Source organism: Dipodomys ordii, unplaced genomic scaffold (assembly GCF_000151885.1).
Source record: "Dipodomys ordii isolate 6190 unplaced genomic scaffold, Dord_2.0 Scaffold70, whole genome shotgun sequence".
Lineage (NCBI taxonomy): Eukaryota > Metazoa > Chordata > Mammalia > Rodentia > Heteromyidae > Dipodomys > Dipodomys ordii.
In genome coordinates this window covers 11,155,491-11,172,458 of record NW_012267286.1, presented here as the reverse complement: position 1 = coordinate 11,172,458, position 16,968 = coordinate 11,155,491, and the positions used below count along the sequence as shown (strand labels likewise).

Sequence of the window (16,968 nt, the reverse complement as noted above, 5' to 3'; positions counted from 1 at the left end):
GCTGTGGCTCAAGTGGTAGAGCACTAGCCTTGAGCTGAAGAGCTGAGGGACAGCGCCCAGGCCCAGAGTTCAGGCCCCATGACCGGACCCAAAAAAAAAAAAATCCACACATTAAAAACTCTGAAACTTTTTGAATGCTGACATAACTGAAACACATCTGAAGCCTTTCAGACTGCAGATGAGCTAATGATCAACAATATTCTATGCAAATATTACACGATAGGAAATATTCCCTAATCCAAACTACTGATCAAATATGTCAAGTCTGTAGTTGGTGAGGAGCTAAACCCCATGGCTATAAATGCAGGTTTCTAGAGGACAGAATTCCATTCTCTCAAATGATCGAATAGCTAAATGGGCATTTCGAGTCTTCCTGTGGAAAGGTAATTTAGGTAGTATCTGAGTCAGTCTCTATGATGACAGTCAGTCTCTTCCACCACATCCCTTCTTTCTTGCCCAGCCCATTGTTCCTTCCATGCAATCTCACTGTGTTTGTGGTACTAGATTGAATCTGGTAGGCTTTTTAACACTTCCGGTGAAGAGGGCCATGCATTTACTCGTGGTTAAGTAACCTTATTTCTTCTCTACTTCTACTTAAGGATATGCAGGCATATTTTTCTGGAGTAACTACTCAATAGCATAGCTCCCAGCTCTCCTGTTGTTCATCTTTTAAGTTATTTTGGCCTCTCCTTAAACTCTTTCCTGCTGGGTCTCCATTTTCCAATGGGTATTCCTATTTAATCAATGTTGCCTCTTGAAAATGCAGTCACTAGAAATAGATACACCATTTCCTTCCTTGCCTTTTTCTTCTCATTGCTACCAGTATATTTTTTAAAAGTGAATTGATTATGGAAAGGCCTCACCAGAGGCTTTTCTGGTTAACATTACCTTAAAATACATTCGAAAGGAATATCCATGGAGCAAAGGGAAGTACACTCAGTCTAAAGCCAGACACTGACTCACGGTTAGATGGAATGCTGACATTTAACATCATAATGAAAACCGATATGCTGTCTAGATTGCTAGACATTTTTAATGGGAAAAATAAGAACCTGGAAGAACAGTGAGAGGAGCATAGCAAATGCTTCATTTTTATGTGATGAAGGAAGGAATGGAGTAGATGGCCACACCGCTGGGAAAAGGAAGTTATCTTTAGTTTTGGAGATCTCAGGGGCTCCCAATCTTGAAGTAATGTGGAACACAGGCAGGGCAAACTGAGAAATCTCTGCCAGGGAGATCCACTAAGCAAGATGTTCAGTCTGGAGTGAAAGTGTCACGCGTGGAAGGAATACCAGACATATTATCCCATCTGTGGTGTTCATTTCACATTGGGGCCCTGATTTCTGGGCAGAAAAAAATGCATGCTGAAACTTATCTCACATGGCTATGTTTTAGGACAAAATGGTGAGGACTGTTACATCGCAGTGGTGATGAAGCCATGGAGATGTTGGCTAGGATGGCTACCCTAAGTCATGATGTAATGGATAGGCAAGGACATTCACTTGGCTCTCACTACACAAGCTTTGTCTCTCAAGATTTTTCTTTCTTTCTTTTTCTTCTACACAGAATGAAAGGGGAAGCCATTTAATGCAGACAAGAAAAACTACTGACCCAGTGTCAAGCAGATTTAGGTCTTAAACCTTGAAAGGCAGATGGAAATTCAATCGTGAGTTGGAACCTGATGAGAAGAAAGTAAATCATCTGAAGTGGGCAAAGGTAATGGACATAAGGCTGTGTGTGTGTGTGTGTATGCATAAGTACACACGTGGCAAAAGCAATTCAGGATTCAATAGTTTTTCTCATAACTGAAAATTTGAAGTAATATCTCTTTGGAGAAATAACATCAGTTCTGTTTCTATATTGATGAAACAAAAGTATCAGGCAAAACCACAGTATTACTTTCCTACTCACTGACCAGAAAGACCAAGCAATACTCACAGCAACTGCTTATTTCATTGTCAAATGTTTATTTCTATGCCATAGTTGCCTTAGCACAATTTGTAAAAGGAAGGAATCCAAAAAGTGATTTTTTTTTCAGGATATTTTCTCTGCATTATAAGAAATAAAATAAACACCTTGGTATCAGAATTACCTTTTCTTTCACATCATTCTAGTAAGTTGCATCTAAATATCTTCCTTGGATATCTTTTTTTTTTTTTTAATGTTACGATGGAAAAATATCCACAGGAAAAAATGCTTAGATTCATTAGCATAAACATGGGATAGTCTTTGTCAGAGAATATATCTAGAACATCTTTGTTTTGGTACACTCTATCACTAATTGCCATATTCTTATTACTTTATAACAGGCATACTTTATTATACAAACAAAGTGCACTAAAATGAACAATGTTAAGAGATAAACTGAAATTGGGTGGATGTTAAATCTCCGGGTGATTAGATATTAGTGAAGCACAGAAATACAAACTTCATTATCAATACAGTGCACAACTCTCTCCTGTGATGGAAATGTTTTGTAGCCTAGTTCGTTTTTTTTTGTTTGTTTTTTTGTTTTAGCAATATAGGGCATCCAATACAACTGAAACAACCTGATAACAAATTGATCATTATTTTTTAAGTTCAATAAAAAGGAATGCTCAGGTTTCTTAACTGGTTCTCCTACTTGAGAGAGCCAGAAGATGGCAATTGCTCTAGACTGCTGTCATCTGATATGAGACACAAACCCACCAGGATTTTTACAGCAGAAGTCGGCACCATGCCTCAGATCACGAGGCCCTTACAAAGGAGCCTGGGAAAATAACTGTGCCAAGCGGTGGTGGGCCAGCAACTAGAGGCCGCCATGGTAGTTGTACGCAGAAATCCCTTCAGCAGACTCAGTGAAAGGGTGAGAGTTCTTTTAAGTTCATGCACATTTTATTGAGTAGTAATATAAAATGCTTTTTCTTTGTCATTGTTACAAGTGCATGCTTTGATCGCCAACATTTCAGAAGTCAAATTACAAAGGCAAGGCTTTAGGCTGTAGTGAATTACTTGGGCACTTATACAATTGTTAAAAAATATGAATGGACTTTTTTTTTGTCGTCGTTGTTGTTTTCAGAATGAACCAGTTGTAACCCGTAACTGATATACAAAGGGAAAAGAGTGAAAAAAGTACATATTTTGTGGCACATGACAGAACAGAACGAAGTAACTAAACCATTATGACGTTAAACAGTTACCATGCATTTAGAGTTTCACATGTAACTACAAACTTATTTAAATTTCACAAGGTTTGCTAAACATGCTAACCATCTATATGTGCACTGACAAGCTTATGTTAAAAACTTTTAAGAATACTTTCCCCTTTAGATTTTTTTCAAAGCTGTTTTGATTACAAAATTTCAAAGGCATTAAGCATTTTAGAGAATATAAAGAACGCCAGTATACATACATTTCCAGTATATGTCAGACCACTAAGCGCATTACAGTCCCATACAGGCCAATACAGCCATTTTTTTTTCTTAAAAAACATGCATAGGCAGATTTTGTTTTTTGTTTTTTGTTTTTTACAGAATATAGATGCTTTATCACTGTACTTAACATGGTGTCTTGTTCACTATACTTAAAAATGCACCACTCATAAATATTTAATTCAGCAAGCCACAACCAAGACTTGATTTTATCAACAAAAACCCCTAAATATAAACAGCAAAAAAGATAGGTGTAATTATTCCAGTTTTTTTTTCAAACTTAAAAGAAAAGTAAAGAGATTCACTGCCAAATTAATAAGTGTAATGTAGGAAAAGGGCATTCAAGCATACTAAAGAAACCTGAGCTCAGCAGAACCTGCACAAAATTAAAATGAAACTGTCCTTTTTTTTTTTTTTTGGCATTTTAACAAATCTGCAACATTCTCTTTTTTTTTCTTTTTCTGTTTTTTTTAAGACTGCCTAATTCAGTTTATAGCCATTGTCTGACAAGAGTAGCAAAACATTATCAATAAATAGTCCTTATTTAGTTTGTACATCATTTTTGTTAAAAATGTTGATATCATCCATTTTTAGTGCTGCGACTGTAAACGTACAATAGTAAGAAATTAGACAAAGTTTTCATGTCCAGTAACAGAATAAAAGGCTTTTCATTCACCTATCTAGGAGTCCTCAATGCAGTAGGAAAACTCGGTCATTCCCCTAACATTGCAGTCTATACTAGCGTTAGCTTTCTTTTTAAAAATTTTTTCCCCCTATAAGCATTTTTTAAAAGGCATACCCAAAAGAGGTGTGTAATCACCACCCTCACCAAAATATAGTTTATTATCTCTCTCCCTCTTTGTTTTTTTAAATGATAGTGTAAACTGAATCCAATTCCTAGCCCCCAGAGCAAATAAGCTACCATCAGAGGCAAGAACATCCGAATGCTGATAGGCAGCAGCCATACCACTCACGCCCTGCAGCTCAAAGAAAAAACAAAAAAAGGAAACAAAAGAAGAAAGTGAACAGGAAGTGGTCACTGGATATTGCTGCTATTACTGCCATTGCTGTCCGTGCCGTTAGTTTCTGAGGCGAGAGCCTTGTTGATGGAGTTAAGGTTGGCATCAGAGGGCAGGGCGTCTCTGCGAGGTGGCATCCTCTCGTTAATTCGGTCTAAGCCCTTGGCTTCCTCGAAGCTAGTGATCTTATGTTGTGGTGAAAATCCTTTGATCGCTAAACAGAAAATCATTAAGAAAGAGAGAGACAGGGTTAGCTACGGAAAAAAACAGGGCACAGGTGCGGTGTGTGGGTGATGTGAGAGACTTCGCAGTGAGTGGGGATTCCTTTAGTGGAGAACAAGAGACGGGACCTGAACACAACACAACAGACTCCTTACCATACTCGGAGATAACCAAAGGTTTGAAAACAGCCAATGTCTCTTGCCAACCAAAGTGTCCTCTTGAAGTCATTAAGGTGAAAGCAAGTCTCTCGTCTCGGTGAACATTTAGAGCAAAGGATTCCAAAGTGGATAATGTAAAGAGGTCAGGTCCCTGGAACCACCATTGTTGGCGACACTATTACCATGGTTACCACATTCAACACCTATCCTAGGCAGACTAGTATATACTCATTATCACTCTCCCATTGAGCTAGTAATGACAAATCCAGTGGAATCACGGTGACTGCTATCCCTAGAACTCCAGCAACAGGCTTAGAGCAGAAGGCAAAGGAGCCAAGAAAGGAATTCACTTGGGCATTTCTATGTCACCACAGAACCCCAACTCAGATCTCCTCTGCAAAACAACTCAATGATGCCATTAAAAAAAAAGCAAAAAAGAAAAGGAATGATGAATTTCTATTTCCCCCCTCTACTTTGGAAGCACATGGAGTGGGTGACAAGTTATAAGAAACTCAGAAATCAATATGGGATCTCTAAGTGGAGAAGCACTGAGCGCCCTTTTGCAGTAAACAGGCCAAACATGTTCCTCTGGTACCCATGACTCCTGAAATCAAGAAAAAATTCATTCTTGGTAGAGCCAGTGAGACACACAGAGGGGTTAAAGGAAAAGCTTTTCATATTTTTAGAAAAAAAAAAGGAATTGGACAGGATTTATAACTACTCCAAACTACTTCATTAAAGCATGATATTCTTCAAGTGGTTGTAATACTTGATTTAAAAAAAAAATTCTAGAAAACCCCTTAGTGTGCTTTAGATATAAGTGAGGCATCTGTCCAAGAAATTTAGTGGTTGCCCCATTCCATGAGGTGAAAATAAGACACACAAACGGGGAACCAATGACATCAGTTTGTTTTACTCCTTGTGAAGGGCTAGGCAGATAATTAAGGGCCAATCACCAGTGCTGAATTAGGCTGCATCACCAAGGCTAATTAAAAAATAATTTCACAGTACTTCCTTCTGCCTTACCTTATTTGGTTTAATAAAAATTTTAAAAAGAAGAACATTAAAGCAGTTTCAAACTGAAACGTTGCCAGCCATTCCCACACAATTGTGCAGTGCCTTCCATTAGTATGGGTGGGATTCTTAAAGGATACACAGAGTTGTTTACAAGCTCATAATTATTACAATGAGAAATAGATTGCTTCCCCCTCTGAATTTTACAGGTTAGCATAGTGGTGATTAGTCAACCATGAGAGGAAGAAGATGGGGAAATGGGGAAAGACCAAGGCCCAAAGCAAAGCTTCTTAATTCTTCTGTTAATTCAATAATCAACTTAGAAATAATAAATAGAGCTGTCTATGAGCACCCACCCTGAAAACTAATTCATTTATTTTAAGGAACAAAATAATAGCACAAAGTGGTACCCTACTCTTTGGCTAAACAACTGTATCATTTCTTCAGAATTAATAAATATAAGAACTTTGTCTCATTACAATTTATAGTCATTTTTGTGAATTTAAATGACAAAAAGTGGAATCTCTAGGTTTTAAAAGCCAATAGGGTAGGAGAATAGAAATTAAAAATGTAGTTAGATATGGATAGTTCTGGGATGGGGCTCCATTGCTAGTCATTTTGTTTATCCTGGAATGGAAGAATGTGCTCTGCTGTAGTTGCTGGTCAGACAATGGGTATTAGCAATTTACATTGGTAGTATACTCAACACAACACAGAGTCACAGAAACCACAGAAAACAGCCAAACTATCAACAAGAATGCACACTGCAGATTAGAATTTGCCAAGAGGAATAGAGAATTCCCACATAAATAGCAGCATGTGCGCTGCTATTTAGGAAGCAGTTGTATTTTTCTCTTACATTTGCTGTCGTTTCCCCTACCATATCCAAATCATGAGCAAATTGTAAGTCTAAAGTGGCACTTTTTTCACATCATACCAAAGGACCATATGCATACAATTTTGGGAAAAATAAAAAAGTTATCTGCAAGAACAAAATACAACTGGAAAATTTTGTTTTAAAGGGGAACTTCAAATTATTATTATTTTTAAATTTCCAGAGGGTATGGTATACATATAATATTAAAAACTATTTTGATATACGCAGTTCTCATACAACTGTGTACTATTATTATGAATATTTTTGTGGTATTAAGGTTTGAAATAAGAGACCTGTGCTTGCTCGGCTTGCTACACTCAGCTGGCATTCAATCATGGGAGTCACACCTCCAGCCCTATTTTTTGCTGGTTATTTTGGAGGTGAAGTCTCTTAGATTTTTCAGCTTTGGCTGGCTTGAAATTTTTATTCTCCAGGTCTCAGCCTCCTTAGTAGCTAGGATTACAGGCATAAGCCATGGGTGCTGGACCGTAAGTATTTTGAAAAAAAAAATCAAGTAAAAAGTTTTCACTAAAGAATCAAGTCTCTTGTTTTTGAACAGTTCTAGGACATGGCTGGAGATGGTCAAACATTCTTGATTTCTCTAGTAAGGTGCTTAATACAAAAAATAGGCACCTGGCAAATGCTAATTATTAAGTGACTGTTTGATATTCACTATTCTTACAACTGGCCATTTCCATAGCCACTAGATACTTTTAGATTTCTTATGAATTAACTGACCTACAATACCAATAGATTAAAATTAATCAGACTAAAAGAACGGTTTATCGCTCTACATGTGTCTCATGTTGGAGTATTTTTTAGAGACATAAATTGATGTTGAGCTACAAGAAAGCACTATGAAAAATAAACTTTTTTTTCTTTTTTTTTTTTTTTTCCCAGAGGGGAGGGAGCTACAAACTTCTAAACAATAGCATTCATCAAGCTACTTTTCTGCTTTCCTTCTCACTGATGCCTGCCAGTGATCTAAGGAGGGACATGGTTCAGCTCAAAGCATATTGTTTTACATGTTATTTGTCAAAGCAGCTTCCAAAACCCCCACCCCCACGTCATTTCCGTGATTATCATTACTTTTGTTTTCTGTGATTGTACTAGGTTCATGGTATACAGAAGTCAAACATAGCTTTAAGGGAAAAAAAAACAAACAAACAAACCATAGAAGGACATTTTCCCCTTTAAAGCAAGAACATTTTGGTTAATACTGAGCCACAACTGTTAGCCCAACACCCACACACTCTGTACAAGCTACAGCAAAAATAAATAAATAAATAAAAATAAATAAATAAATGAATACACCCAGCAGAGCCCTTATCTGTTGCAGGTACAACAGAAAGGGGACTGGCCAATTTACCTTCATCAGCCTCAATAGCCTCAACAGTAGCTGAAGAGAAGAAAGGGGGTGCAAAATGAATGAGAAAAATGAGCAGAGGAATTTTTTTTTTCTTTTAAACTCTTAGAACAAATCAGTGACGCTCGAAGAAGCTAAGGGAACCAATAGTTCCTGTAAGTGCTGGATTCTGGATTCAGACAACAAAATACAAATGCTCAAAAGAAAGAAAACACCACACACACACACACACACACACACACACACACACACACACACACACACGAGGACAAGCTGAATATATATATATATTTAATGATCTGGGACAATCTATCTGAATGAACTGCTCTGATTGTTGTATGAGCAAAATAAAAACAACAAAGTAAAAACCAATGTAGGAAAACACTCAGGAAAGCTTTCTGTGGTGTGGATGAGATTGGATAATGGATTATGTAAACCTAAACTACCTTTCTGACTCACAGAACAGTATGAAACCTTTGCTAGGCTTAACTTAAGTGTTTAAAAGTGCCAGACAAAATGGTAGCACTTAGAACCATGATGTCACTAGGATAATTCACATTATTTAATACTAAATAAAGCATCTCCTACTGGAATCAGAAAGCAGGGAGATACAAGTTTAAAGGAAGATAAATCCATGTTTCTACCTCAACAAAGCATGTAACATTTATTTAGAGTTGGGCAGTGGTACAATGGTGAAGAAGAAAGAAAAAAGGAAGGGAATAATACAGTCTAGTTCTTTAGTCAGATAGATAGACCAATTTAAAATCTGTTTTTGTTTTTTTATTCTTATTGAAATGGCATTTTGAGGAGTGAAGTTGTTAAAATATCATAAATCATGTGGGAACACAGTAGCAGCTGCCTTGTCATCAATTTTTTAAAGAACAGGCAGCCAGAACCATGAATTTCACACAGGAAGCTGCAAATGAACATAGGGAAACTGTGTATTTTTTTGGGGGGGGGGGTCCGGTCGTGGGGCCTGAACTTTGTGCCTGGGCGCTGTCCCTCAGCTCTTCAGCTCAAGGCTAGCGCTCTACCACTTGAGCCACTTCCAGCTGTTTTTCTTTTTGCTTATGTGGTGCTGAGGAATCGAACCCAGGGCCTCATGCATGCAAGGCAAGCACTCTACCGCTGAGCCACCTTCCCAGCCCGGAAACTGTGTATTTTACAGGCACAATGTTAAAAGCACAGTGATTGATCAACAGCTCTTCTAATAAGGTTAGGATGTATCCTGTTACTGTACAGGTGTCAGATTCTTTTAGTTGATATTTCCTTAATTAAATGCTAAAAATTTATGATTAAATGTAAAACTTTTCCATAACTCCAAAATGTTTAATATTAAAATTCTACCCCTTGATGTTGATTTTCTCTACAATTTAAGGTTTCAAAATGAAAGTATGTGTCAAATCTGCACTGCTGTTGAGATGCATTCTAGATTCTTTATGATGAAAGTAGACAATATTCACCTCCATGGAGAAGAAGGGCTAAATGGCAAAGCTCTGGGTGGTTTCTCCTCATTCAAACTGAAAGGGGCAGATATAAATTGTGAAGTTGCATCCATATATGGTGCCTTAAAATACATAGTAAGTTTTCAGATTCTCAGACAAATGAGGTTCTGGCCTACTTGTCTTTTGCCTGTCTAAGTATGTGTAAGTCTAACACAAAAATAACACAAACCAACATATCCACGAGAAATAAAAGAAAACTGAGTAACTGAAGCTAAAAATACTGGTGACAATCCAAAGACGAAACAAAGAATTACAAGAACTTAAGTAACTTAAACGTAAAAGAAAAGCAAAAAATTCAGAACCATTCCAGCACTGACATTAGAAATAAGGACCACCCACTAATCAATGTCTCCTTCTAAATCAAATGAGGCCCATAGTTTCTGATAATACACTTGTTGGGCCTTAAAATGTGATTATCAGAAATGGTAGATTTCAATCAATTAGGCAGAGGTGCCTTTTGGGCATACAAATTTAATGTTTTAATGACAGCATATTTATTTGGGGAGAAGATGTTTGTTTGATAAAGTGAATAAAATGATTTCTAGTTATAAATTTAAAGGAAGAACTTAATTCAATACTATGTACTTTCCTACTGTTCTTTATTTTATTTTTTTGGAATTTTTGTGAAATTTCAGAAATATTGGAATAAATTCATCTCAAAATAAATAATGTGATGGCGCTTCAATGGAATCATTTAGCAACACCACATTCATGAGATTAATCATTATTTTTCATGTAGAAGAAATGTCTAAAGAATGAAAGCGTAAAAATACCAGACTCTTCTAGGATGAAGGACAGGGAGAGAAGAGAACATATGAACATGATCTAGGAATGATATAGGAAAATACACATGAGGCTGAGATTGTTTAAAAAATGTTGAGTGTATGTTTGTCTAAACATTTTTCCTCTAACATCTACTAGAAAAATTTGCATATTATTGAAATTATACTCAAATAATAATTAAAATTGATAACAAAGCAAAAATAACAAGTGATTTCCACTGACCATGTGGTTATTTAAATTAAGTTTAATTTTAATGACATTTAGGAAATATTAAAAGAACAGCTTTTTAGTTGTATAACCTATATATATACCAATGCTTCAAATATGAGGAGCTTCTGTCCAGATATCAAAAATTTTCATCACAAAAAGTTATATTGGACAGCACTTGTCTAGAAAGTTATGGTTTTAATACAAAGCTTCTATCATAAGATATTCTTTTTTAATAATAAAATGTAGTTCTACTCAGTTTCCTCTTTGATTGTGGACTAATATAATGAGAAAAAAAGTCATATTATTCCAAATTTCTCTTAAATGGAAAATGAAACTAACCTTTTTTGTAATCTTTGGTTCTGCGATAAAATCTAGTTATGGATGTATAGTGTGATAGTGTGTGTGTGTGTGTGTGTGTGTGTGTGTGTACATGTGCATTTTGTCAACTATCTACATGACCAGTTTTGATCATCTCAAGGTTTCTAAAAGGTTATGTCTCAGGAACTGACTGGTTCCAAGTTTCCAAAACTGTTGTGCATGTAGGCAACCTACAGGAATCCTGAAAATGTGGACCAATATGTAAATGAGGGATGGCGTTAAGAACGAAGGTTACATTGCAGTGAATGAAAGTGCTACTCTGTTGGACAGGACTGATCAAACTGATGTGCAAAGGTTTCAGCCCTTCTTCCAGTCAAGAAGAGCTGAAGACCAAAACAAAGCTTAAATGAATGAATAAATCAGGGCTCTAATGACACAACTAGCCGAAGAGATGCTCCAGGTGCAAGGTCATACCAAGGGGCCTGCTTACCGCTTTGCAGGGTTTGCTTCCCTCCAGAAAGTACTCCGCTGGGGAGCATGCCAGTGGGGGTCAAGCCCTTCAGAGTCAGGACACTCTCACTCTCTTCTCTGCAAGGCACCAAGGGGAGGAAGTTAGCATCTAAGATCCACAGCTACCTCTATATGCTCTCTAGCTCTTTTCCTTTTCCTTTTTTTTTTTTTTTTAAAACAAAAGCTTCTAATATACTCTCCTTTTATATGCTGAATAGAAATAATGTTCCACAATGTGACTGATGTGATAAAAGTCACCCTTGACAACTGTGGAGGAACAGTCTCTTCAGCTTATAAAAGATCCTGGAAACAACTGTAGCTTTGTAATCAGGTATTCTGCTATGACAGGTTAAGGTGTGCAAAGTAGGCTGCACTATGGGGCAGGCCATAGGAATGTTTACCAGCCAAAGATTAGCAACAAGCTGCAGAACTGATTTGATTTGAGCGGGAAAATCAAGATTGTTATTCTTCACCAAGCACTTTCCCTACTAATTTGCTACTATAAAATTATTTTATTATTCACTATGACAATTGTTTTATAATTGTTTCAAGCCACATAATTATTTTAATTATATATATGTATATATATACATATATATACATTGTCATTTAACATTGTTAACCACTTTATTTGCTAACAGTGCCTTAGGACTAAATAACAATGAAATAGAAATAATCTATCTTTCCACAAAGCAGACACTGTAATCCTCCATAAGTAGAAAAAGTTTACACTGTGCACTCATATACATAGATCTAAATATTCATGTACATAACATATACTCTAGTTATGATGCTTAACTTTTTGAGGATTTCTAACATGACCAGAAAAATAATTCCTGCACTCCTCTTCAAACCTCGTGCTTCCAACAGTGTTGTTTTAACTCAGCAACTGGAAATTTCATCTTTTAATTGTTCAAAGGACCATACATTCTTCATATCCTTATTCGAAATTCATTCCACCAGTAACTCTTGATGCCTCTGGCCTCCAAATGTTCTCACCATCTTATTAATTCTTACATATTTACTATGTATTTATTTATTTAGAAAAGAGCTTTATGGACACAACATAGTATACAGCTCACCTATTTACAGTGGTTTCTTACAAGTTCATAGAAGTGTACAACCATCATTACAATCACTTTTAGAATATTTTATCACCACCCAAAGAAACTGTGTCCATTAGCTATCATGCCCCATTTCCTTCGGGGAGACATAACTCTGAATCAACTGTCTGCAGTTTTGTTGCTTCTGGACATTTCATACAATGACATCATACCACATAATGTCTTTGGTGACTGCCTTCTTTTACTCACAACTAGTATCTCTTTCCTGGACTTCAATAGCTTCCAAATAGCTTTTCTTCTCCCATACTATTCTGAGTATAAGCAATCAGAATGAGCCTTTTCATACCAATGTCACATCTTGTCCCTGTCCTGTTCAAAACTTTTTGATGGGTTCTCTCACAAAAGATGAAAGATAAAATTTGTATCAGGTTCCACAGTAGAAAACCAGAAATGGTGCTGTGGCTCAAAGTTGTAAAGCACTAGCCCTGAGCGAAAAAGCTCAGGGACAACCCCCACACCCTGAGTTCAAGCTTCACAACCAACAACAACAACAAAAGGACCATCTTCTTGCTCATATTTTACAGACTATTGATCACTTAGTCCTCAAAAAAATTCTATAGTTATCGGTGTGCTTTATAGATGAGGAAATGGAATTCCACTTTTGAGCCATAGCACCATTTCTGGTTTTCTGGTGGTTTATTTGAAGATAAGATTCTCATAGACTTTCCTTCCTGGGCTGGCTTGGAACTGTGATCCTTAGATCTCAGTCTCCTGAGTTGCTAGGATTACAGGTGTGAGCCACCTGTGCCCAACTTCATTTCTCTTTTTCCTAGCCTCCTTTCCTTCTCTCATTCACAGGTGTTTCTTACTCCCCTCAACTATGGCTCCTGGCCCAACCTCAAACAGTAGCCATGTTCTCAAAGGTTTCCAACTACCAATCAGTCCTGCAGAGTTCTCATTCAAACTCCTCTCTGTGCAGTGCTTTTCACCACCCCTCCTTCTCCAAAACCTTCTAGTCCCAGGTTTAATCACTTCTCTGTTCTTCTTCTTTCCTGTTCTTCTCAGCCTCATGACTGATCTCTCCTCTTCATCTCCACCCCAGCCACACACAGCTCTTATCCACTAGAAATGCAGTTCATCTGAGTTGAGAAGTGTTGTACGTGGGAATGAAAGACCAGATTTTGAAGACTTTCGATGAAATTTAAGGATGGGAAATATCTCCTCAATACATGTTTCATTAATCATATGCTGACATGATTAAGTTCTGGGTGTTTGTGTTCAGTGGCTTCTATCTCTTTTATTGTGCTTTCTAGAAAATTTAAAAATCACAGAGGAGGCTTTGCTTCTATACCTACAAGGAAGCACCCCTCTGGAGTTCTATTCTCTGTCTCCCCTTCCATCTTGTCCTTAGCAGTACTCTGTGCTCTGAAGGCCTTTCCTTGCACTGTCCAGACGGCTCATCACTCCTTACATAGGTAAGTGTTCCTGCAGCAATGATGGAATCCATTCAGGGCTGATTTTAACAGTGAAGAAATGTTTCAAGGAGGGTAACAATGCTCGATAGGAGATGTACTCATTACCTTACTCATGCAACTGTAACCCCTCTCTCTGTACAGTATCTTGACAATAAAAAATATTAAAAAAGAGAAATGTTTCAAATGACACTGAATAGCTCACTAATCCAGAAAACTGCCCTTCAAAGTGCTGAGGCCAGGGTGAGTTCCAGTGCTCACACGCACCATGGAGTCGGCTCAACTCCATAAAATGCTCCCGCTGCTGTTCAGAGCCCACGTTTAAACTCACAGTAACATGGCAGTGAGCCCCCAAATGCTACGCAGCTCGCACATCTGACAAAGAGTTGGTTTCTGCTCCTCCTACCTGTAGCTTCTGAAAACTGTTCATTCTGAAACAGAAGCCTTCTATGCTTCTATGTAGGCCCAAGGGATGCCAGAAGACAGTTTTCTGGTTCCCTTATAATGTTAAAGATTTCTAACACATAAGGAGTATGCTCCAAAGCTGTACCTGAGAAACGTGTGCAATCATCCACATTCCTTCCTCATCATCTCCTACGTTTATAACCTGTACCTTCCCAAATCCCACCTAGGGGGCCCTTCCTTTGCATTCTTCCTTCCATAGCCTGGTGCCACATTTTTCTTTTTTTCTTTTGTTGTCAGTCATGGGGCTTGAACTCTGGGCCTGGGCTCTGTCCCTCAGCTCTTCAGCACAAGGTTAGTGCCCTACCACTTGAGACACAGAGCCACTTCTGGTTTTCTGGTGGTTTATTGGAGATAAGAGTCTCATGGTCTTTCCTGCCAGGGCTGGCTTTGAACCATGATCCTCAGATCTTAGCCTCTGGAGGATTATAGGCGTGAGCCACAGGTGGCTGGCTCCACATTTTTCTTGATTGCCTTCAGGAGCTTCTTAAATGCTCCTCCTGCTACCAAAACATTGTCGTCTAGCCAATGTTCATCCTGGCTTTAGCATCTATACCTGTCTTTAGCATATATACCAAAGAATGAGTTTGAGCATGCCGTTTGGCTTTGTAAATATTATTCCACAACTCCTCATTGCTCCCCACACAGAAATATTAAGCATATTTTAGTATCAAGACCTCAGCTTTAAACTAGAATCCTCACTCTGTTTCATGGTCTTACTAACGTAGACTGTTTTAAAATTAGAAATTTAGAATTCATTCCTAGACTACTAGCACTACTTAGAATCCTATTTGACTAGCTAGCTCACTTTTGAGTAGGACTCCCATTAGTGTTGCTCCCCACCTATGTTTGGCGCACTGCTCAGCCCCCCTCCACTTCCTCACTCTAAAGGTAGGTCACCTCAACCTTCTAACTTAGCTATGTGGATTACTGTTCAGTGTGTGTACCACAGGCTTCAGCACCTGGCACTTAACAAGCACCTAATAAAAAGATGCAACTGGCATTGCTCCTAGGACCTTGTGATTGTACTCCTGATGACTTCTCCTCTTCCAGCAATGCCTTCACTACTGGAATCCTACCTACTGGAAGCCAGCCCGTTCTTCATGGCACGCCTCTGGTGTCAGCTTCTTCACCAACACTGATTGCATTCAGGAGAGATAAGGACTTCTTCCATGCAATGCCACAGCTGAGCATCTTCTCATATATGTAGTTCACACCTCACTGTCTTACAGGAGCATACAGGCTGGTGATACCAAGGCAATCTAGGTGGCCTAAGGCCAATTCCAGTTCAGATAGAATACTCAGCCATTACTTACTAAGCTTAGTTTGCTTTTCTCTGGATATGACGTCTCCACTGTACTTTTATAAATGCTTTTATTATTAAAAAGTAAAAACACATACCTCCCTATTTTCTATTCATCTGTGCAACTTTAGTTCAGTTGCTGATCATCCCTGGGTTAAATAATCTATTTCTCATTGGGGATCTGGGATTACCCATTAATCTGGGATTAATCTATTTCTCATCTGGGGTTCAATAATGCATTTCTCATCTGGGATTAACCAATTTTGGGTTAAACAATCTATTTTTCTTCTTCTTTCCCTCCTCTCTCTTCTCTGCATCTTTTCTTTCTTTTTACCATTAATGGGTTTGAACTTAAGCCTTACAACTCTCACTTGACTTTTTTTACTCAAGGCTGGTGCTCTACCACTTGAGGTCATCCCTACTACCGTCTTTATGCTGGTTAGTTAATTGTAAAGAGTCTTGGATTTGTCCTCCTGGCCCAGCTTTATGCCAAGATCCTAAGATTTCAGCCTCCTGAGTAGATAGGATTACAAACAAAAGCTACCAGCACCTGGCTAACAATGTCTTAGATATGAACAGTCGGAGGATTAGTCAGATTTCCCGATTTCAATACCTATGTGATTCATGGTTTCTCCTACCTACATATGATCTGAGAAATAAGATGATAATGGGTTTTCATAGTAAGAGAGACTTTCATTTTTCCAAAATATAATTTCACACAGAAATTCTGGAGCTGTTTCAATTTCCACTCATAGAGACTTCACATTGAAAAAGAGAAGAGCATGGATTGGTAATGAGGCACACTACATAACAGATGCTCATGGAGCGTTACTACCAGTTGAGTTTATGATCCTTTGTCCCCACAGAAAACTTCTCTAGCAGAATAGGTCTTCTTTCTGATCTTAAAACTGCTGGGCTTGCTTCTATCTAAGGATCTTCCTACATGCTCTTTCCTTTGCCTTAAGATCTCTTACCTTGTTTCTTCATGAAGGTCACCCACGCATCTGCTCAAATACCTTTACTTAGACTTCTTGGTTAACCAATACTGAAATGAATGCCTTTCTCTCAGTTGTTCTTCCTCTATATTGCTTTTAGTTTTCTTCATGATAAATAATAAATGAATATTTTCAGTCTTATTATATTTATTTCTTGCATGAATGAGTCTTAACCCCTTTCATAGTCCCCTGCTTTCAGCTTCAAGTCACTGAATTACTCTTTAGTGGCTCTACCAGGAGTAGAATATATATAAAGTGGAAAAATCAGAAGATCCATCAT

General features: G+C 37.8%; 1 protein-coding gene across 1 annotated transcript in view; it reads right to left on the bottom strand.

Annotated features, from left to right (window-relative positions):
* Positions 1–1,946: 1,946 nt before the first annotated feature.
* Positions 1,947–16,968, bottom strand: part of Ppp3ca (protein phosphatase 3, catalytic subunit, alpha isozyme) — a 249,709-nt gene continuing 234,687 nt past the window's right edge. The window contains exons 11-12 of the mRNA XM_013023790.1: positions 11,373–11,470; positions 1,947–4,643 (exon numbers count right to left, since the gene is read on the bottom strand). Coding sequence (XP_012879244.1) covers positions 4,447–4,643; positions 11,373–11,470 — 295 coding nt within the window. The 3' untranslated portion in view covers positions 1,947–4,446. The remainder of the gene's footprint in view (positions 4,644–11,372; positions 11,471–16,968) is intronic.